The sequence below is a fragment of the Lissotriton vulgaris genome, chromosome 5 (genome assembly GCF_964263255.1).
Source record: "Lissotriton vulgaris chromosome 5, aLisVul1.2, whole genome shotgun sequence".
NCBI lineage: Eukaryota > Metazoa > Chordata > Amphibia > Caudata > Salamandridae > Lissotriton > Lissotriton vulgaris.
Genome location: NC_141693.1, coordinates 836,965,755 through 836,985,249, shown reverse-complemented (window position 1 = coordinate 836,985,249; position 19,495 = coordinate 836,965,755). Strand labels below are relative to the sequence as shown.

Below are 19,495 nucleotides of genomic sequence, written 5' to 3'. Positions count from 1 at the left end.
GCCGTTATTTTTTATAAAGGCCACAATAAGAAATCATTGCTCAACCAAGTACTCAAACTGCAGGCAGCTATAAAGCCACGATGTCACGAAAAACCCATTATATAGGAAACTTTACAAAGCAGGAGTGGCTCCTTTGCAACGGCGGATTAGCATCACCCCACATCAGAATAAATAATAAAACAATAGTAAAACAATTTTACTATCGTTTTCATTTTCACTGTCTGCAGAGTCTAGGGCGGGGCCAGGCCACCCTCTCTTGACACTAGCTAGGGACAGGGAGGAGGAAAGGGCGGCACTTAGAATTTCTCCACCCAGCTGGATTGTACAGCTGGTTGGAGAAATGGCACATGCTCCCAGTCCCTTTGTAAGGGTCTAACCAGGCCACTCAGGCCAATCCAGGTGCTGCTCTTATAGCATACGAGCAATGTCTGGATTGGGTGGGGAGTCTGTGCTGGCAAAGGGACTTCTGGAATAGAGGAGCACCGAGGCGGAGCAGCAGTAGTAGCAGCTGGAGAAGCAGCTAGGTGCGTTGTTTTTTTTTTATCAATTTGCCCCTGTGATGCCCGCCACTTTATTCTGGCAGCGGTTGCTGTTCAAAGGGAGCAAGGAAATAAATCATTATCTAACCGTGCACCAAAACTCAATGAAAATAGTTGTTCTTTAAGTAAATTACACAAATTAAATTTAAAAAGCACACTCTGAAAGAGCTTTGTCAATGACGAGAAAAGGAACTATTTTTGAGTAGATTTGAAAAATGTGCATGCTTTGAGTAGTTACTCTTAAGGGATGGGAGCCAAAGGTTAAAGTAGGCTGACCCATTGCTCCATGCGGTCTGCTGTGGTGGTCGGATGAAAAATGTGAATGTCGATTCAACAGATCACTGGATGAAGCAGGAAGTCCAAAATCCCGTCCCCAGGTATGTACAATATGTCTGTATAGACTGGCAACACAGTTAAAGTTGTCTCTCAGACCTCGAAAGACTAAATGGGGACCACTGAGGGCAAAACAGTCAACCAGATTCACTAACCTCTTCCTTAAAGTCCAGCAGTGTCTTAGGATATGAGGAACATGAAATATTGGAGCCTCTATAAGCACTGGCCATTTAGCCATGTAATGGTGTTCCAATGGTTACTGATAACTATTTTATGATTTAAACCACAAAGATTATCAAACATGGGCATGCATTTTCTAGCAACTTGGAAAAATGCGAAGAATGGCAACCTTAGAGGAGACAGCCATGCTGAACAATGTGCTGGATGATTAGGATTGTAAGAACATTCCATGTTAGGTGCATATTGTACATCATCTCTATGAGCCACTGTATGCACAAGAAGACAAAAAGCCATACAACGTGAGAAATTCAACAAAGAAATACTAAAAACAAAGCCTCAGGTTATGCACATTGTGACGACAAAAAACAGACAGCCATTGGCAGCTGACCTAGCCGGCGATGTTTGCTTTATCCGAGAAGTCCCTAGTATTTTTAGTTTTACGTTTTGAGGCTCAGTTTGAGGGGCATCATATCCAAAAGACCTCCCAACCTGCAAATCTGTTGCTCCATTTCCGCTGGTGGGCCCTATCGCTTTTGGGACCCTACTCAGATCACCTTCACCCTGTAACGAGAGTACCTCGCTACATTCTATTAATGGAATCCAGGACAGTGGAAGGAAGGATTTAGCTATGTGGCCATTCGGTCAAAAGTTATGGTGACCGCATAAATCACATCCAGTGGAACTCTGTTAAATGGGTCCACCTCTTTTCTGTTTTTGTATTGATGAATATTAACGTTCACCAACATTATCTGCTTCGGCAATTACAACTGCAAACATCAATAAGTGCAGAGGACTGAACAAGTTCTCCTTGTAAGAACCTGTCCTGCCTGTCACATTCAGATAATCACGAACATCTTTTGTATGAAAAGAAAATTTGCGAGGGTGGGTTTCTGCTATCCTTAGAAAACCAATAAGGGCTTTTTCTTCCACTTCTTCTTTCTTTTATTTTTCCCTTGTCCTTAGGGTCTAACCAAATCGAAACAGAAGGTTTTCCACCAGAGAAGACCCTTAAGAATGCACCTGCCTTGTACCACATTAGATCCTTTCTTCGGGCCCGGACACCAAAATAAAAGTAGCCCCCATTAGAGAATTAAATAACTAAAGAAGTGGCCCATGTTTCCAAATTGGGGCAGTTTGGAACTTGTACAGAGACGTTGTATAAGTACTTTGCAAGCTATGGAAGACTGCACGGACTTGAGCTTGCTGCATGTAATGTTTGTTTTAATATTAGTGAAATCAACAGTAAAATCCAGAGCAGCAGACCATAAAACAGACTCACAAAAAGCCAAAAAATGGGCCCACATACTGGCCTGTCAGACCAGTTCATCAAGCATTGCCTAAACGACCCTGCCTTCCTCCACAACACATTTGGCGAGAAGGCATGGTTTGATCTATCCATTTTCCTTTCTGAAGCCAAATTATGGAATTTTCAAAGTTAAAGAATGCACTTGATGCTACTGATTGGCAACTGATTACTACCCAAGTGGCAATGGCTGCACAAATAAGTTTGAGACAACAGCTACAAAGGGACAAGCGCTCTACAGAGGCAGACTTGAGTAGAACCAGCCATGGTGCTTTCAGAATGTGAAGCAGTGTGGTGTCAGTTTCCTCTATGCTAGGACAAATTGTAATGCTCTGTTACTGCTGATCTTGCCTGCATGAAGTCATCAGCCAGCCCAAGGAGCGAAGAGTTGGCGACAGGGTGCTAGCCCTCATAAGCAACAAAAGCCGACAGAACGAGAACCAGCTACCAAGTGCAGGGGAGCTGAGTACTGATTCGTTTCCTTCCAGGTGTGCATATTCCCGCCACGTGTCATTATTCGTTTTGTTCACCATTGTGGGATACCTGTCCTTTACTTTGTACTCTGTACCCTAGGCCTAGCATGGTGTGAGTAGAAATCAATCACCAGCATTAGTGACTTAGTGACCTAGGTGCCAGGTAAAGTGTGTGCGAACTTTACTCAGACATGCCAAGATCCTTAACTGTGGTGGAGAGGTCCAGCACATGGCAGGGTAGCAAGCCTGGTGGGTCCAGAAGCTTGAAACGTTTCCGCATTGTCATACTGCCTGCTTCGTGCAATTGTGAACCTTACCTAATAGTGCTCAATTGTCACTCCACATCTATCACAATCAGTGCCAAAATCTGACCTCAGTGGATATTTAGCCATTATCACTTTCTCCTATGGATCATGAGGTCCATGTTTCAGGGTACGAAGAACCCCTAATCCGAAACCTGGAGACTAAGCGAGGTTTCCTGGCACTATACCCTTCACAGTGAGCATTGAAGCACGTTAATTCACCAAACTAGAATCATTGTCTTTCTTCACAGTCTGCATCACGTTCCTCGTCATTGTGGTCAGATACCAAATGGGTTAGGCGACGGGTTCACAATCTTTCATGTTCTTAACAGTAATTAGGAACCAAACAGCATTATTAAGTAATTAGCAATTGGAAATAGTATATATTTTTCGCAACATGAAGGGTATCTGGTTTTCTGGTAGTTTAAGTTTTTTTCTATTGTGTGATTTTTACACTGTTTGTTTGTTTACATTTACAGATGTATGGTGCTATCAAAGTGTTGTTCTTTATATACAAAAGAACAGGTCTGTCTCAACATGCCATCGATATTGCAACTCTGCTAAATCTATAATGCTGCATCTAGTCTCAATCTTCACACACCAGCCTTTGAGATATCCCTTGCCTGCTTGATAAAGGTTCCTGAGAGAGTCGACAAGGCTAGGGAGGACAATTTTAGACAAGAGAATGAGTATATGATGTCCTGGTAAAAATAGAATAATTGCAATCTCATTGTTAACATTACTGAGTGTGACAGCAATTATTAATGGACGAAATAGATTGGCATGCCCAGAATAAAGAATAACATCCCTGTCACATCAGACTTGCAGCATCTCTCCCACAGGTTAGTAAGAACATGAAGGCTTGGCTTTTCAAGCAATACCGTAGCATTTGCAGGATCAACTGAGCCGAATAGGCTGAGTAGACCGCTACTGGGAGTCTATCGGATCCCTGTGTTTTATTATGTGCCAGTTCCTTTAAGGCCCCTCTCATTTCATTTGTCGTTCTAAAGTGCAGACCGGTCTTGTCTCTCTGCATCTTGCACCATAGGCAGGTGCACCCTACGAAGGAACGCTAACAGCTCTGTGGGGCTAGGGTTTGGATTTACTGTATATAATTCCATGTAATAGTCTCTAAATCAGGGGTCTCCAAACCGGTCCTGGAGGGCCGTATCCATGCCAGATTTTTTCCATGCCAGATTTTTTGGAGATCCCCATTAGATACATGTAGTTATTTAAAAAATCTGGCATGGATCCGGCCCTCCAGGACCGGTTTGTAGACCCCTGCTCTAAATGCTGTATTAATCTCTTGTTGTGTGTCCACCATTCCTCGTGTTGGGCTATTCACCGCCTGTAATGGTGTGTGAGAGAGATCTGGGAGTATCAGATGTGCCACTAGTGTACCTACTCGGTCTGCCTCTCTGTGAACGATCTGTATGTATTGACCATGGTCCACCAGCCGGAGACCACCCTCGCCTCTTGCAATCTAGCCGCTGCATCCCGATTGTCTGCGGCTGCTGCCTTGAGGGGCCCCAGTGAATCGTAGGAACACCAGACTACAATAAAGACTGTTTCCTTTTTGCCATTGTAATAGCCAGATGATGACGACTGTCCTCACCAAAAAGTGTCCTTTAGGTCACAAGCCAATTGTGTATTTTAGTAGCGTACTTGATTCTGTCATGAAAGGCAATGACCCTTGTGAACAAGCACTAGCAATGGCAGACTGTGCAGTGAAGAAAAGTGCCCCCATTGTTGTAGGTACAGCTCTGACATTGTACGCTGAACATGCAGTAATATATAACACAAATTGCCCGAACCACAAAATCTCTACGTAGAGATTTTGTGGTTCGGGCAATTTGTATTATATATTCTATAAAGGGTCTAGCCCCCACCACGTGTTTATGGACCTATCCCCTTTTGTTCTTAGAACATGCAGTAATGGCAATCATTCGGAAAGTCAAAACAACACTAATAATACAGAGAGTATCAGGCTATGAAATAATATCATCACCGTCCCTCAAAATAAGTTAAGTGCCATACAGTCAATCTTGCTACCTTTTTCCCCACACCCCTTTCCAGCTAGTGTTGCATATTTTTGTAGATGGGTTATCTACAATAGATTAGGACAGGAGAGTAAGACATACAGGTGCTACGGTGGTCAGAGAGGTGCAGCATGACTCTTCAGACACACTACAGATAACAGAACAGATAACTTTGCCACCCCAGTATTCAGCCCAGGCTACTGAACTAGTACCTTTAGTGGCAGCCCTCAAACAGGGGAAGGAAAAACAATAACAGTAAACTCTGACCCAGCCTATGCTACCTCAACAGTACACTCTAGCATCATGAGGCAGAGCAGATCCAGATTCCTTAAGTCTGATGGAAGTCCCGTCATGCACCGTCCCCTCCTGGAGGACTTGATGCAAGCCTTAACACGGCCAGATGTAGTCGCAGTGGTGAAGTGTGCAGCCCACATTAGTGCTCAGGATTTTGTACCCTGTGGAAATGCCCTAGCTGATTGGGCAGCCAAAGATGCAGCAAAGTGCCCCCTTAGTGACACACATACCACATTTGTGGTTGCTAGTTAAACATAAACACCATCGGACCCTTTGGATGCATCAAGACATTACACTGAGATAGCTTACCTGCACCTTAGAAAAATACAGCAAAGTGCCCCAGAGCATGAGAAAATGTTCTGGGAAGCTAGAGGAAGCACACAACAGGAACAGATTTAATATATTGATGGATATCCACAAGGAAACCTGTCGTATTCGTATTCAAAAACTTTATTCGATACATAAAATGAATCATAAAAGTATTGAACATACAATTCATCTTACCTTTAAAAACACATTTATACCAATAATTTTATAAAAAGACATAATGATAACGATAATAAAAATACAGGAAGGATTTGCAATTATAAAATTTTGTAAGATTTCTATACATGTGTGCTATCCATAATTCTTCCTAATCTTTAGTGAGATTCTGATGAAATTTAACATTGCACAGCAGATTTCCACTGAGGATAATGTTGACAAATACTCATACCCTTCCTTATAAGTGCAAGGTTGCCTCCCCTTCAGAATTGGTTTGATGAACCGGAGTCTTGGCTCTTTATACAAAGAGCAAAAAAGGACCAGATGTAAGGTACTTTGCCTATCCCTGTTGTTACAAGGGCAAGGGGGCAGTCTCTCACACCAGCCCCCTTGTTTCGGAAAGGCAAGTAAAAAGTGGAGAATCTCCAGTCTAAACCTTGTTAAGAGGAATCGCCATTGCACATTGAGGGTAAATGTTAAATAGAACTGCATTTGGGGTTTACAGGCATGAGTGCTACCAGTATCAATTACATTATCCATAGAAGGCTGGTTTACTGTCTTCAGATACTTTGTTTTTATGTTCACCTTATAATTCCCCTCGATTTTTCCAGGGTTGTAAAAATAAGAACCAAGTTCAATTTTATTCAACATATTAGAGACATAGGACAACCAAGGGATCGATTTTGAGTTTTCTAAAGCCATGCAATCAGTAATAATTTCTTTGGTTAGTTGCAGGTCTTCAGATTGCCAGATTTTACACCATAACAGCAAAGGGGACATGCGGATTGTATCGGAAATGCTAACCATACCAATTTCATTATGGCAGAAAGTGTTTGAAGTACTTTTTGGAGCTGACAAGACCCTTTTTATAAAGTTATTTTCGACCACCTGTATTGCGGCAGGCGTTTCAGTCCCCCACACCCCTGCCCCGTAAGTGGCTACAGATATACATTTTGAGGTATAAAGGGTTCTGAGATGCATGATATGCTTTTGCCCCAATTTGCTACAGAAGCGAAAAATACCCTCTATCGCCCTTGTCATATTCTGGGCTCGGACCTTCATTACCGGTGTCCAGCTTAGTTTACTATCAAACAGATTACCAAGATAGTTGAAATTATCCACTTTCCCAATTATGCGGTTGTTTACCACGAACTTCCTAATAGACGACCCCTTCGGGCCACAAGACATCACAAAGGATTTTTCAAAGTTTACCTTTAGATCTAAATCAAGCATGAATTTGTTGAATGCATCTAAACATACTTGCATGCTGTTTCCTGTCAATGTCATTAGGACAGTATCGTCCGCATACGAAAGCATAGGAATGCTTTTACCATTGATTTTTGGGAAGTCACAGCTCTGATTTAATAGGTACTGTTCTAATCCATTTGTATAAACCAAGAAGAGGAAAGGCGCCAGGATACATCCTTGACGCACTCCTTCAGTAGAAGGTATTGATTTCGTTATTTCCCCTCCAGAGCCAAATCTGATGGACACATTTGTTGCTTCATGTAACCTACGGAGCAAGGTCACTAGAGGTTCCTCAAAGCCCATATCACTCATCATCCTCCACAACTTATTCCTACAAACAGTATCGAAAGCGCTTGTCAGGTCCATGAAGGCCAAATGTATAGGAGATTTTTTGGCCTTCGTGTACTTGCCCAAAATCAGTGCCAAATTAAGGCACTGCTCGTTTGTCCCCTTTCCACGTCTAAAACCATACTGAGAATCAACTATCAATCCAACAGAATCTGCCCAACTTTCCAATCTCGCCAAGATTACTCTGCCTAGAATTTTACATGAGGCATCTAATAAAGAAATCGGGCGGTAACAGCGTGGATCGGATCTATTACCTTTCTTAAAGATTGGCACTACAGTTGCCTCCTTCCATGTGCCGGGGATACGGCCAACCACTACAGCTTTAAAAACATTCAATAAAATGGGTGCCCACAGACTAACATTAGACTTAAAAAGATCCAGAGGAACAGCATCTGGGCCTGGGGCTTTTAATGATGCTCCTTTCCCTAGGGCTTCCTCAATCTCAGTCAATGTAATTGAAGAGCTGAGGGTCAAAGCCGAGGGAGTGGACAGCACCCCGTCCCCTGTCCCCTCATTGCATGGTATTATTACATGAGAATTAGGATTAAAAATCTTACTAAAATGTTGAACCCATTGTTCAGCGGTAACCTGTATAACTATCGCTTCATTGTTATTACTCTTGAAAAGGGGACGATTAATAACCTCCCAAAAGAGTCTACTGTCTTTCAGTTCTGCTGCCTTTTCAAGATCATCCCAGGCCATGTCTTTCAGATCCTGCTTTCTTTTTGTAATAGCATCTCTATAAGCCTTTCTACTGATCCTTACAAGCTCTTTATTTCTTGGCTTTTGACACAGAGCTAATTTCAATGATCGATGTGTGGCAGAACACACGGAGTCGAACCATCTAAATGGCTTTTGGCCTCCCTTCCCTTTAGGCTTTTTTAAGCACTGCCCTACATGGCAGCACAACTTCTCAAAACTTTCTATAACCTTATGTGGGTCAGATCCTGCTAAACATGATTCTATTTCAGCTTTACAATTTACAACAATATCATCCTCCAGCTTGGACACATTTATCTTCCCCCATTTCAGAGTAACACCCTGATTTTTGTTATACTTAATGGGTTGTTCCCAGGTCCTTGGTAGTTCTTTTGTTGGAACCCAAAATGATAGTATTAAGGGGTTAGGATCACTGGTGGGATTTGCCACCACCTCCAGCTTTTCCACATACTTAAGAAAGGTACTTGATACCACAACAAAATCAATTGTACTCATTTCTCCCCTCAAGCCCTGGAAAGTTGGTATATGCTGAGTGTCTGACGGGGACCAGGGGTCTACTACACACAAGTCATTGGTTATGATAATGTTATTCAATGCATCCCCCTGTGGTGTATGCCTAAAATGATTTAGAGGCTGGGCATTCAAATCCTCCAGACCACATACATTCGATCCTCCATGGCTACAAAGTGTACAATTAAAGTCACCAACCCAGATGAGCGGCGAGGAAAAGTACCTACTGCGGACTTTAACCAACGCATGCTCCAAATCTTGGATTATTGAGGTATCATTTCCATTAAAGATGTTATAGTACCAATTAATTAGTAACACTGCTTCAGGGAAAAGATGTTCCACTAACAACACTTGATACCAATTTGTCTCTACCAGTGTCGAGGTTTTGAGGTCCTGTAATTTTGTTGACAACGCTGTCATTATTCCACCTTTTGCCCTCCCCGAAGTAGATGGGACAGCCGAGACAGCAAATGAATGGAAGCCCTCGATGTCACAGGTGTTCCTAGACCATGTCTCTTGTAAACACAGGATTCCATGAGCTTCCACAAAATCTAACCATATCTCATCTTCTAGTTTGTTTATTATTCCGGAAATGTTCCAAGACAATAGAGATATTAGTGATGATGTTGATGAAGACCCTTGTATTCCATGACTACTTCCCAAAACATCTCTTACGACAGTGGTATTTGGGTCGAGCAATGGTAACCTATTCTGCTCATGACCCTTGACTGTGTTAACCATTGGCATAGCAGCAGTCCCCATCTGTGGATGTCCAGCGTTCGCGTTGACCCCATCAAGAGTTACCTGCACAAGGTCACCATCATTAATGCATATTCCTTGGTCTTCTTTCGTTCCCCCACTTAATATGGAATGTTCAGTGCCTTTGATCCTAGGTGGTAGTCAGTCTACCTCATCTAGATTCATTAAAGGATCAAAGCGATTCCTCAGTGGGATATTGTTGTTGTAATTATTATTTGGGAACCAACCAGGATAGTCTGTGCCCCTGAACCTTGGTCTTCGTGGGTTATGGGGGACTTGTGTAAGATTGCCCATGCTTGGCGGCCCCATGAAGTGAACTGTCTCATGCCAAGGGGTATAATGATGATGCGGGCCTTGATTCATGTTCAGGTTATGTGTCCAACCCAGTCGATATCTATCATTTGTGCCATGTCCTTGATGGAAGGGATTTTGATCAGGGATAAACTGATAGAGGTTAGGATAGAAATATTCAAGACCCACACACTGAATGTCCCCAATCCTCCCAAACCTGGCCTTACTACAAATAATATCCTTGACCCAGTTATCTCTAAAGTTGATCAAAATGCAGTCGCCCTCCAGGTCTTTTTTGCTTGGTCCAACCCAGGGAACCCTCCGTACACTTAGGATTTTTGTAGTAGTATCCTCAGTTAATGGCCTATTTGTATTTAGCCAAAATTTTGTTTTATTTAGGAGGTCCTCGTTTTTCTCGTATTTATTCTCTGGGATTAATGGTACACCTGTCAGGATAGCCATGTATGGAGCAGACTCCGGGGGTATATTTACATAGATCTGTCTACCTTGTAATGGGGTTTTACTAGGGGCCTGAGGTTTACTCGATGGAGTTTCTTTCACTTCGTTATCAATCTGGGCGGGCGCAGATGTAATAACCGGTGTAGTTACCACCAGCGAGTTACTTAACTTTTGTCCCAATGTGTTCCCCTGCTTGGTTTTTATTGGGGGTGTCGGAACCGAACAAGGGGTGGTACAGGCAGTAATGCCGCTAGATAGGGGTTGAGGTATCAGATTAGGCTTAGAGCCCTTTTTCCCTACACTGGTATTATCACTATTAGTCTTACCAACAGTGGTAGCTGGTTGTTTTTTATTTCCTACCAGGCTTTCCAATTGAGCGGTATTCTTAGATGTTAAGAACTCCAGTTGATCTAGTTTTAGATTTATTATTTGGGTTTTCTCTATCAGGGGATTCAATAGACTTTTTATGAGTTTCTCGACACCGATCATTAGATCCTTATCTTCCTTACCGGAGTGATTTTTCCCTGACTGCGAGAGGTTCTTTTCCATATTGGAAATTTGGGATCCTATCTGTGATAATCTGTCCTCAAAGGGGTTTAAAAGCTTTTTAAGCGTTTCCCAAACTACATTCAAAAATTCAACGTCTTCCCCATTTATAACACAAAGTGGTGTTTCATTATTCTCCTTTACTATTGTCAATTTATCCCTATCCTGGATTATCTCCAGTGCATCCACATCAACCTCTGAAATAAAGTCAGAAGGTTGTGTAATAATCACTGGAGGCGGAGAAGGCAACTTGGTGGATAATTGGGATTTTGCAACCTTTACTTTTTTCCTAGCGTATGATGTTTGGTTACCACGCTTCCTTTTGGTGTATGGCCCTTGCTGTTTGTTTTCAGGAAATCCCCCAGCCTGCACTATAGATATAGCTTTTGAGCCCAACACCGGCGCATCTTTCTTACACTCATTCATTTCCTCTATTGCCCCAGACATAGGTATTTTTGAAGAGTTAGGGGATACTAAAGGTAATGGTAAGGTCTCCTTTGGTGTGGGTGTAGTAGGAACAATTGACTGGTGAATATCTGCAGTTGTTTCAATCAATTTCAGTGGCTGGGCGATAGAGCGGTCAGGGGTTTTGGCAATAGCAAAGGCACCTAAGGAAGATTTTTTGGCCGCAGCTATCTCCTGCGACAGCCTCCTTGCAGCGTCCAATTCAGATGAGACTCGACGTTGCATTTTGGCAATCTCACTGTCTATAGCGGAATGGGTTTTGGTAATGAAATCATCAAGGGTTCCGTTTTTTAATTTGGATTTTGCAGCCCTCACCTTGTACTCCCTGGATGACATGGTTTCTGGTGATGACAATGGAGCCCGTATCTAGGGGCTTAGAGGGCTGGCCCAGTCCAGTCCGCTCAGGCCTCGAACGGCCTCAAACGGTCCCGCCCTTGTCCCGGGCTTCTCCCGGCGCCCTCCCGCGCGCTCCCGCGCAGCGGGAACTATGGTCTATTTTATACGCTGGTAGCGGCTATCGTTGGTTGGTGGACAGGGGGGTGTGGCCAGCGGGGAGAGCAGCCCAGGTGTGAGTATTGGGCGCGCAGGGGCTCCTGGATACTGGAGTCCCTGCCTGTGCTCGCAGCCCCGCCGGCTCCTCTGCCTGCCCGCTCCTCCTCCGCAAACACTCCACAGTCAGCAGCAGCCCCAGATGTCCAGGCGCTGCGGGACCCGCGAAGCGGGTCCGGCGAGGTCAGGAAAGCCCCAGGGGTCAGGAGTCTAACGATGAAAGGAGGATCCCTCGGAGAGGCGCACCCTCTGGCAGCAACACGGAAAACAGCACAAGCAGTTTACAGGTGATCCACGGGTCAATGAGCACAACCCGGTTTTCTAGCACCGAAGCGGGGGGCGTGGCCAGCGGGGAGAGCAGCCCAGGTGTGAGTAATGGGCGCGCAGGGGCTCCTGGATACTGGAGTCCCTGCCTGTGCTCGCAGCCCCGCCGGCTCCTCTGCCTGCCCGCTCCTCCTCCGCAAACACTCCACAGTCAGCAGCAGCCCCAGATGTCCAGGCGCTGCGGGACCCGCGAAGCGGGTCCGGCGAGGTCAGGAAAGCCCCAGGGGTCAGGAGTCTAACGATGAAAGGAGGATCCCTCGGAGAGGCGCACCCTCTGGCAGCAACACGGAAAACAGCACAAGCAGTTTACAGGTGATCCACGGGTCAATGAGCACAACCCGGTTTTCTAGCACCGAAGCGGGGGGCGTGGCCAGCGGGGAGAGCAGCCCAGGTGTGAGTAATGGGCGCGCAGGGGCTCCTGGATACTGGAGTCCCTGCCTGTGCTCGCAGCCCCGCCGGCTCCTCTGCCTGCCCGCTCCTCCTCCGCAAACACTCCACAGTCAGCAGCAGCCCCAGATGTCCAGGCGCTGCGGGACCCGCGAAGCGGGTCCGGCGAGGTCAGGAAAGCCCCAGGGGTCAGGAGTCTAACGATGAAAGGAGGATCCCTCGGAGAGGCGCACCCTCTGGCAGCAACACGGAAAACAGCACAAGCAGTTTACAGGTGATCCACGGGTCAATGAGCACAACCCGGTTTTCTAGCACCGAAGCGGGGGGCGTGGCCAGCGGGGAGAGCAGCCCAGGTGTGAGTAATGGGCGCGCAGGGGCTCCTGGATACTGGAGTCCCTGCCTGTGCTCGCAGCCCCGCCGGCTCCTCTGCCTGCCCGCTCCTCCTCCGCAAACACTCCACAGTCAGCAGCAGCCCCAGATGTCCAGGCGCTGCGGGACCCGCGAAGCGGGTCCGGCGAGGTCAGGAAAGCCCCAGGGGTCAGGAGTCTAACGATGAAAGGAGGATCCCTCGGAGAGGCGCACCCTCTGGCAGCAACACGGAAAACAGCACAAGCAGTTTACAGGTGATCCTGGAAGGAAACCTGTCATACGCTAAGCATTGCTACTGATAGCCATAAACCTGCTACATGTTCTTTTACACACCGCCAGAGATATGTTCTTCTAAATATGCCAAGCTTCATTTGTAATATATATACACACCTAGACTGTGTGCCAGTAGTATTCATCAAACCCCACCTTTAAGGAAAACGCTTCCATAATACCCTGACCACAAGTACCCTTTAAGTAACTGCACATTGACTACATTGATATGATTTACAATCATTATTGTTATCTAATAGGTTTAGATTGCCCATTTTAAAAAAGCTGGACACTGTGTATACTGTCATGTCAATTCTGCTGCTAATTTTCTGGTTCGCGTGTAAATACCACAGTAGGTTGTTCCTGAGAGAATCCAGGTCCGACTTTGGCACCCATGTCCTCAGTAATATATCCTCCAACTTCACCACCCTGTTAGGAATAGCGCACAAACGTTTTCCAATGTAACATCTCTAAGGACGGCCTCCTACAAAATATTTCACTAGCACTGATCATCTTAGAAAACACCTCAAAACCAGATTACCATTTGCACCCACATCGGACTGTGACCGTGAGAGTAAAAATGAATATATCTGTGCCACTAAGTAGACATAAATTGCAGATTGAGAGTGTACCTGAAGTAGTACAAACTGGAATGTCTCTCTGCCTGTCTAATCTAACAACCCGCAAAGTTGTTCTCTAGACAGGTTGTACATATAGTTTGCCATTGGGAACTACAATTAACATTGAGAAACTTTTGCAAGTGAAAGACCTCAAAGTTCCAAAGACCCTTCCCTGTAACAGACAGCACAGCTATTGCAATGAAAGTTCACTGCCACAAACCATGGATTCACCTCAGTACAATTTGCCTGTCCCCAGCCGTGCCATCCTTCCCTTTGGACACCGAGCAAGAAAAAGAGGGAGGAGAACAGGAGAAGCAACCGGAGTAAAGCCTCTCTCTATTGTCCTGACAATAGACAATACTTCTTTCAAGTTATGTATTTCTTGTTTGTTTTTTATTCTTGGTGTACCGATAATGCTATTCTTAGCCCTAGTGCACTTTTATTCCTTTGATCCTACATCAACTATTACGCGCATGCGCAGAACTGTTGATAATGATACTGACCATCACCCTCTCCATATTGCTTCATTTGACAATATATGTAGCAGCACATGCATAGTATAGGCACATCCACTTCCAACACCAATTGTTAAGTATGTTTCCTCGTCCCCCATGCTGCTGCAGTGGACATATTGCATCTCCCTTAAGTGGTAACCCCAAATATTTCACGCTGTCTCCTGCACCTCTTTGTCTGCAGAATAAAAGCACAGTTACAACTCATGTTAGCCCTGTAACTGCGTGAGTTAATACAACTAGATTTGATACCACCCCTGAAGTCCTACAAGTCCTGACAGAAAAATAAGAGATAATGGAAGAGATATCAAGAATGAAGAAGGCAGGGCAATAGAGGGCTCAACTAGAGTGGGAAAAAGGGGCATTACACTGAGGCATTTTTGAAAGGTCTTACCATCTTCTGAATGCAGTAACTATTTAGTTAACCCTCTACCCCCTGATTGTGAGAGCAGATCGCGTCTTAAAACTACCAGGTCAGTATGTGCCCATGACAAATGGTACAGTGGTGCTAAGTTCAGATGTAGAGTAATATCCTTATGGGATGGTACCAAGACAAACGATAACCTAAGATTAGATAAGATAATAGGCCAATGTTAAGAAATATGGAATGCAAACATACAGGGATATATATGGATAGGAATTACTACACACCCTAGATTAGCAATGAAATTAACAGATTTCTCTTTGTTTCAGAGGAAATAGGACAGTAAGGGTGGGGAGCAACCTCAACTGCAAGATCACCAACTACTACGCCGATATGCAGGGCGGTACCTCCAGCATGATGGATCACTGTTGGAAGTGTGGGGCCTGGCTCCATATGCAACTACCTCCGAACTTGAATGGCCTCTACTCCCTCGTGACTCTACACAACCCCTCCCTGGTGATACCAGGTGAGAACCTCTCCCAGTTCCAAGACCATTCCATGGGCCATCCAACAACCTTGCTTCATCGGCACCGGACAAAAATAACTGCAGAATGCTATGGCACCACCTCCAACGCCGATATGCAGGGAGGTAGCTCGAGCATGATGGATCACTATTGGATGCGTGGGGACCGGCTCCATATGCAACTACCTCCGAACTGGATTAGCCTCTGCTCCCTCAATACTCTACACACACCCCTCCCTGGTGATACCAGGTGTGAACCTTTCCCAGTTCCATGACCATCCCATGGCCCGTCCGACGACCTTGCTTCATCAGCACCGGACAAAAACAACTGCAGAATGCTATGGCACCACCTACAACGCCGACATACAGGGCGGCACCTCCACCATTTTAACACAACAATGGGAATTAATAGGAAATAACAATATGCACATCTACATATATACTATTTCTGGCATGCCCAACAACACGTGTTATTTGGAAGAAGTGTACAATAAACACAAGTTCACACATTTATTAGCACCGTGCAAATGTCACATTCCATGTTATTACTAAATCAAAGCTTAACTGACTTGAGAAAACAAAGCTTATTTTCTCCAAGATTCCATTCTCAGACAAGTTTGCAAATGAAAACACACGGGATTTACTCACCAGGCCAAGTTCCTTTATTTCTGTCTTTTTATGCATGGATTTAAACCGCTGTGCTTTAGTTAAGGGTACATACTTTTGTTTATAGTTATTGCACATGAAAAATCAACATGGATTAACCCATAGAAACTGATGTGCAGCATGCACTGCTCTGTTTATTTCCACTGTGGGGAGACAGAGACGGGTAGCATGGCCTACTCAAGCTTCACCTCTCATGAACCCTAGGCCTGCTCACACTCAACCATGGTAATAAACTGAGCATTGCACTCTAAACATCTGCATATGATTTGCACTATACTATTAGCATATAGCAGATCTACTAGCAGGTGAGATCTTCAAAGATCACTAAAACACAGAGGGCCTGATCTACAGAGGTTCTTCTAGGAGTAAGTGTGCCTGAGTCCTACGGCAAAAATCTTTTCCTCTACATAACTCAGTCTTACAGCAGGCGTAAGTATAAATTATTCACGAATTTCGAGGAGCAAAACATGCTTAATAAAAGGGTTTCGGATTCACATGGGTTACTTGTGGAAAGTGTGGTGTAAACCTGGGGTAAGACAAAAGTCACAACTTATTTGCAGAAAATGCTTGATGGATAAGGTCAGAATATTCAGGTGTAATTCGTGCCTAACTACTCTTAGAAAATCCTCCGTGAATTTAGTCTGTACACCTGTAGGGTTCGATTTGCAACGTTTTTATATCATGAGTGGTTGTTGCCAATCACTCCTGAATTTCAGAGACTAATAAATATCACTTAACCAGAAACCAAATGTTTTTAAAGCAGTTGGGATCCTAAAACGTTTATAGATTTAGGGGGCAGCATGTTTGTTTATCTCATGACCTTGATATGCAACCGTTACAAGTTGGAAGTCAGGTCACATTTTCAGGTGAGTGAGTGCGCATTTTAGCATTTAGACCATTGTTTATAAAAACACATATTCACATCCACGGGACACAAATACACAATGTTGAGGATGTTGCTTGTGAAAGGAAATTAACTAACATGTGAATGCAATTGACTGGCATTACGCGTGTGACCGAGAAGTGTCTGGGGCATTTTGGTGCACTACTGACTTACAAAATACTAATCAACCAAGTTAACATCTCTGTGTGTTTTGTTCCTTCGGGCTCGGATATAATAGCATGTTTCTCTAGAAAATGATCATTTACATGTATGCACTAAACTTTCACATTTTGAAAACTCTAAAGTACAGCCATTAAAAAGGGTAGATTTGCACGCTAGCCACACATTCTTCTTTATTGGACGTTTACCGTGTTCACGAAATTTCTGGAAAGTACTGCGAAAGCGCAAACTAAATATAATGTTCAACACAAAGGCCACCATTGTTCCTGAGAGTCGGGGTAGTCTGAATACAGATAACCGCGGGAGCTACAGGCCCAATGTAGGAGTAAAGGAACAGACAAAAGTTGTGCACTCGATAACGTTTGCCAGCTTACCTTTCATTGACCTTCTGAGTCCAGCGCGCCATGCCCACTGCCCATTCGTTGTGTTGTTTACGATGCGATACTTGTCATATATCACAATGTAGTTCTCGAGGACTCAAAGCAGACGTCACGCCACTGTTAGATCCACCGAAAGGCGACAAGAGCTCTGAGGAGCCTCGCTTACCCCTGGAATCTTTAAATACTGCTCCCCCCACATCAGCGCCTAAATTAGCGTTGTTTTGAGTCATGTAACTGTCACCGGCTTCTTCCCAATCCACCTCCCCCTTTTAGCCGTCGGACATTCCTTCCTGTGTGACACCACGCAGACACGCTTCAGAGGCCACTGCTCGGTTCAATAATGGCGCCAAAGTGGGCGCAGCTCGGAAACGGTTCTGAGAGGATATTTAGAAGCAAATATTACCGAACACGGATGATCCTATCGAGCAGTGCACACTGACTCACGTGCATGCTAAATGTAAAATACGCATTTCTCTCTCTTCCTCACTACAGGAGCTGTCACTTTCGGAGGAACAAGTTCATTAGTACAGCGGCCATCAACAGTCGCGCTCCGGTTTCAATGGACGCTTCCAGAATAGCCAGAAGAGTTCCTGCCGCCGGCACCGCTCAGACCCTCATGAAAATACTCCGCATTGTACACAGACGGGCGAGGTGCCTTCAGCCTCCAGCACCACCTCTGTTTGGACAGACCGAAGAGTTAAAGTGCCCAGGACGCGTTCCCTGACAGGCGGAGTAATGTGACTCTGGCGACATAAACACGATAGCGATAAGGTGAAACCGGATACATCTTTGTACAACAGGCGAGTCAACTAGGCTTTCTAAGGACACGCGACACTAATGCTCCACGAAACAATTGATGAGATCTAGTTTTTGACTAACAAATCTATCTGTTTTCCTTATAGTGTAATTGTTTATCCTTTCTCCGCCCTGGCACATCTTGCTCTCACAGTGTTCTGATTGGATGAGCTTTATTTTTTTTTCTTCTATTTTTTTTTCTATTTATTTATTTATTGTGTTTTCGGTTTCCCGCTTTTTGTACGGCATGTGGCGCAGAAGGTCCACTTTGATTAATTGTGACTAATTATAATGATGGCCATTTTTCGTTTGATAACTGATTGTATAATAATTTTTTAACTGCTGGTTCTTAATTATTTATGTATTTTATTGTATGTCGACCGAAATAAAGTTATCACAAACAATTTATTTATTTATAAAGTTGTATATAGCGCAAACTTCATCCCAAAGGATATCAGAGCGCTCTACAATTTAAGGCAATTAAATAACTTCCCACCCTATCCTTTCACTTTCTAATTAATTGAACACTCTTTGAGGTCTGGGGTTTGACACCACAGACGTGAAACAGACCTATTGCTAACAATATATAGAAAGGAATGTATGACGTTACTACACATACTAATACCATGCGTGCCATTACAATACGGGGTATTACTATGTTAGTACGCTTACAGCGACCTACCATTACAACACATTATTTTACCAGGAATGTGCCTTTACCACGCATGTCATTACAACGCAAAGGCATGCGTGGTAAAGACAAGTGTGCAAGGTAAGTAACACTACCCTGCCCTACCCTAAACCTTAAATCACTACCACTGCACAACCCCCACCCTCAGTGCTTTAAATGGGCCGGTACTCACCGGTACTGAGTACCAGCACTTCCAAATTGGTCCACCCTGAGTACCAGAACTTCTCCTTGGCCAGGGAGTGTACCGGTACTCTGGGGCAGTTGCCAGGCTTATATTACGAACGTGTATCAACGTTCTTGGACAGGCGTTGCTGTTTCTGATGAGACCGTCTACCAAAGGATGTGTGCATTGACAGACGATCTTAGATGGCGGCCAGTATCGATAAGGCCCCAATTGAACTAAACCTGCTGAGATTTTCTATGTACATAGCTTCTCTCACTCTTCAGCTTTGCCACCTAGAGATCCGGGTGATTACAGCCCAGAACCTCGAGGTGAAACGGCCGTCCAGTAGTTGTTTTGCAAACATGGTAAAAGCAGTTTCAGAACATTTGCTAGTGAGACAAAATAATATCTCAAGGAGCTTTCTGGTCAGGACTCCTTTTACTTTTGGGCAGTCAACAGGTAGCGCTACACAAAATCCCAGTGTAGCGCTACGCACTAAATCCGAAATTGGCATAAATTTGCGAAAA

At 44.4% G+C, this 19,495-nt stretch overlaps 1 protein-coding gene across 33 annotated transcripts in view; it reads right to left on the bottom strand.

Moving 5' to 3' along the window:
- SORBS1 (sorbin and SH3 domain containing 1) overlaps positions 1-19,495 on the bottom strand; it is a 1,099,691-nt gene that overhangs the window by 657,085 nt on the left and 423,111 nt on the right. For 31 of the 33 annotated variants that reach the window (XM_086922341.1, XM_086922353.1, XM_086922361.1 and 28 more), the window contains exon 1: positions 17,314-18,027. The exons of the other annotated variants lie outside the window; for them this stretch is intronic. In XM_086922341.1, the coding sequence (XP_086778467.1) occupies positions 17,314-17,345 (32 nt within the window). In that variant the 5' untranslated portion in view covers positions 17,346-18,027. Of the gene's footprint in view, positions 1-17,313; positions 18,028-19,495 lie in introns of those variants that run through there. 33 annotated transcript variants of the gene reach the window in all.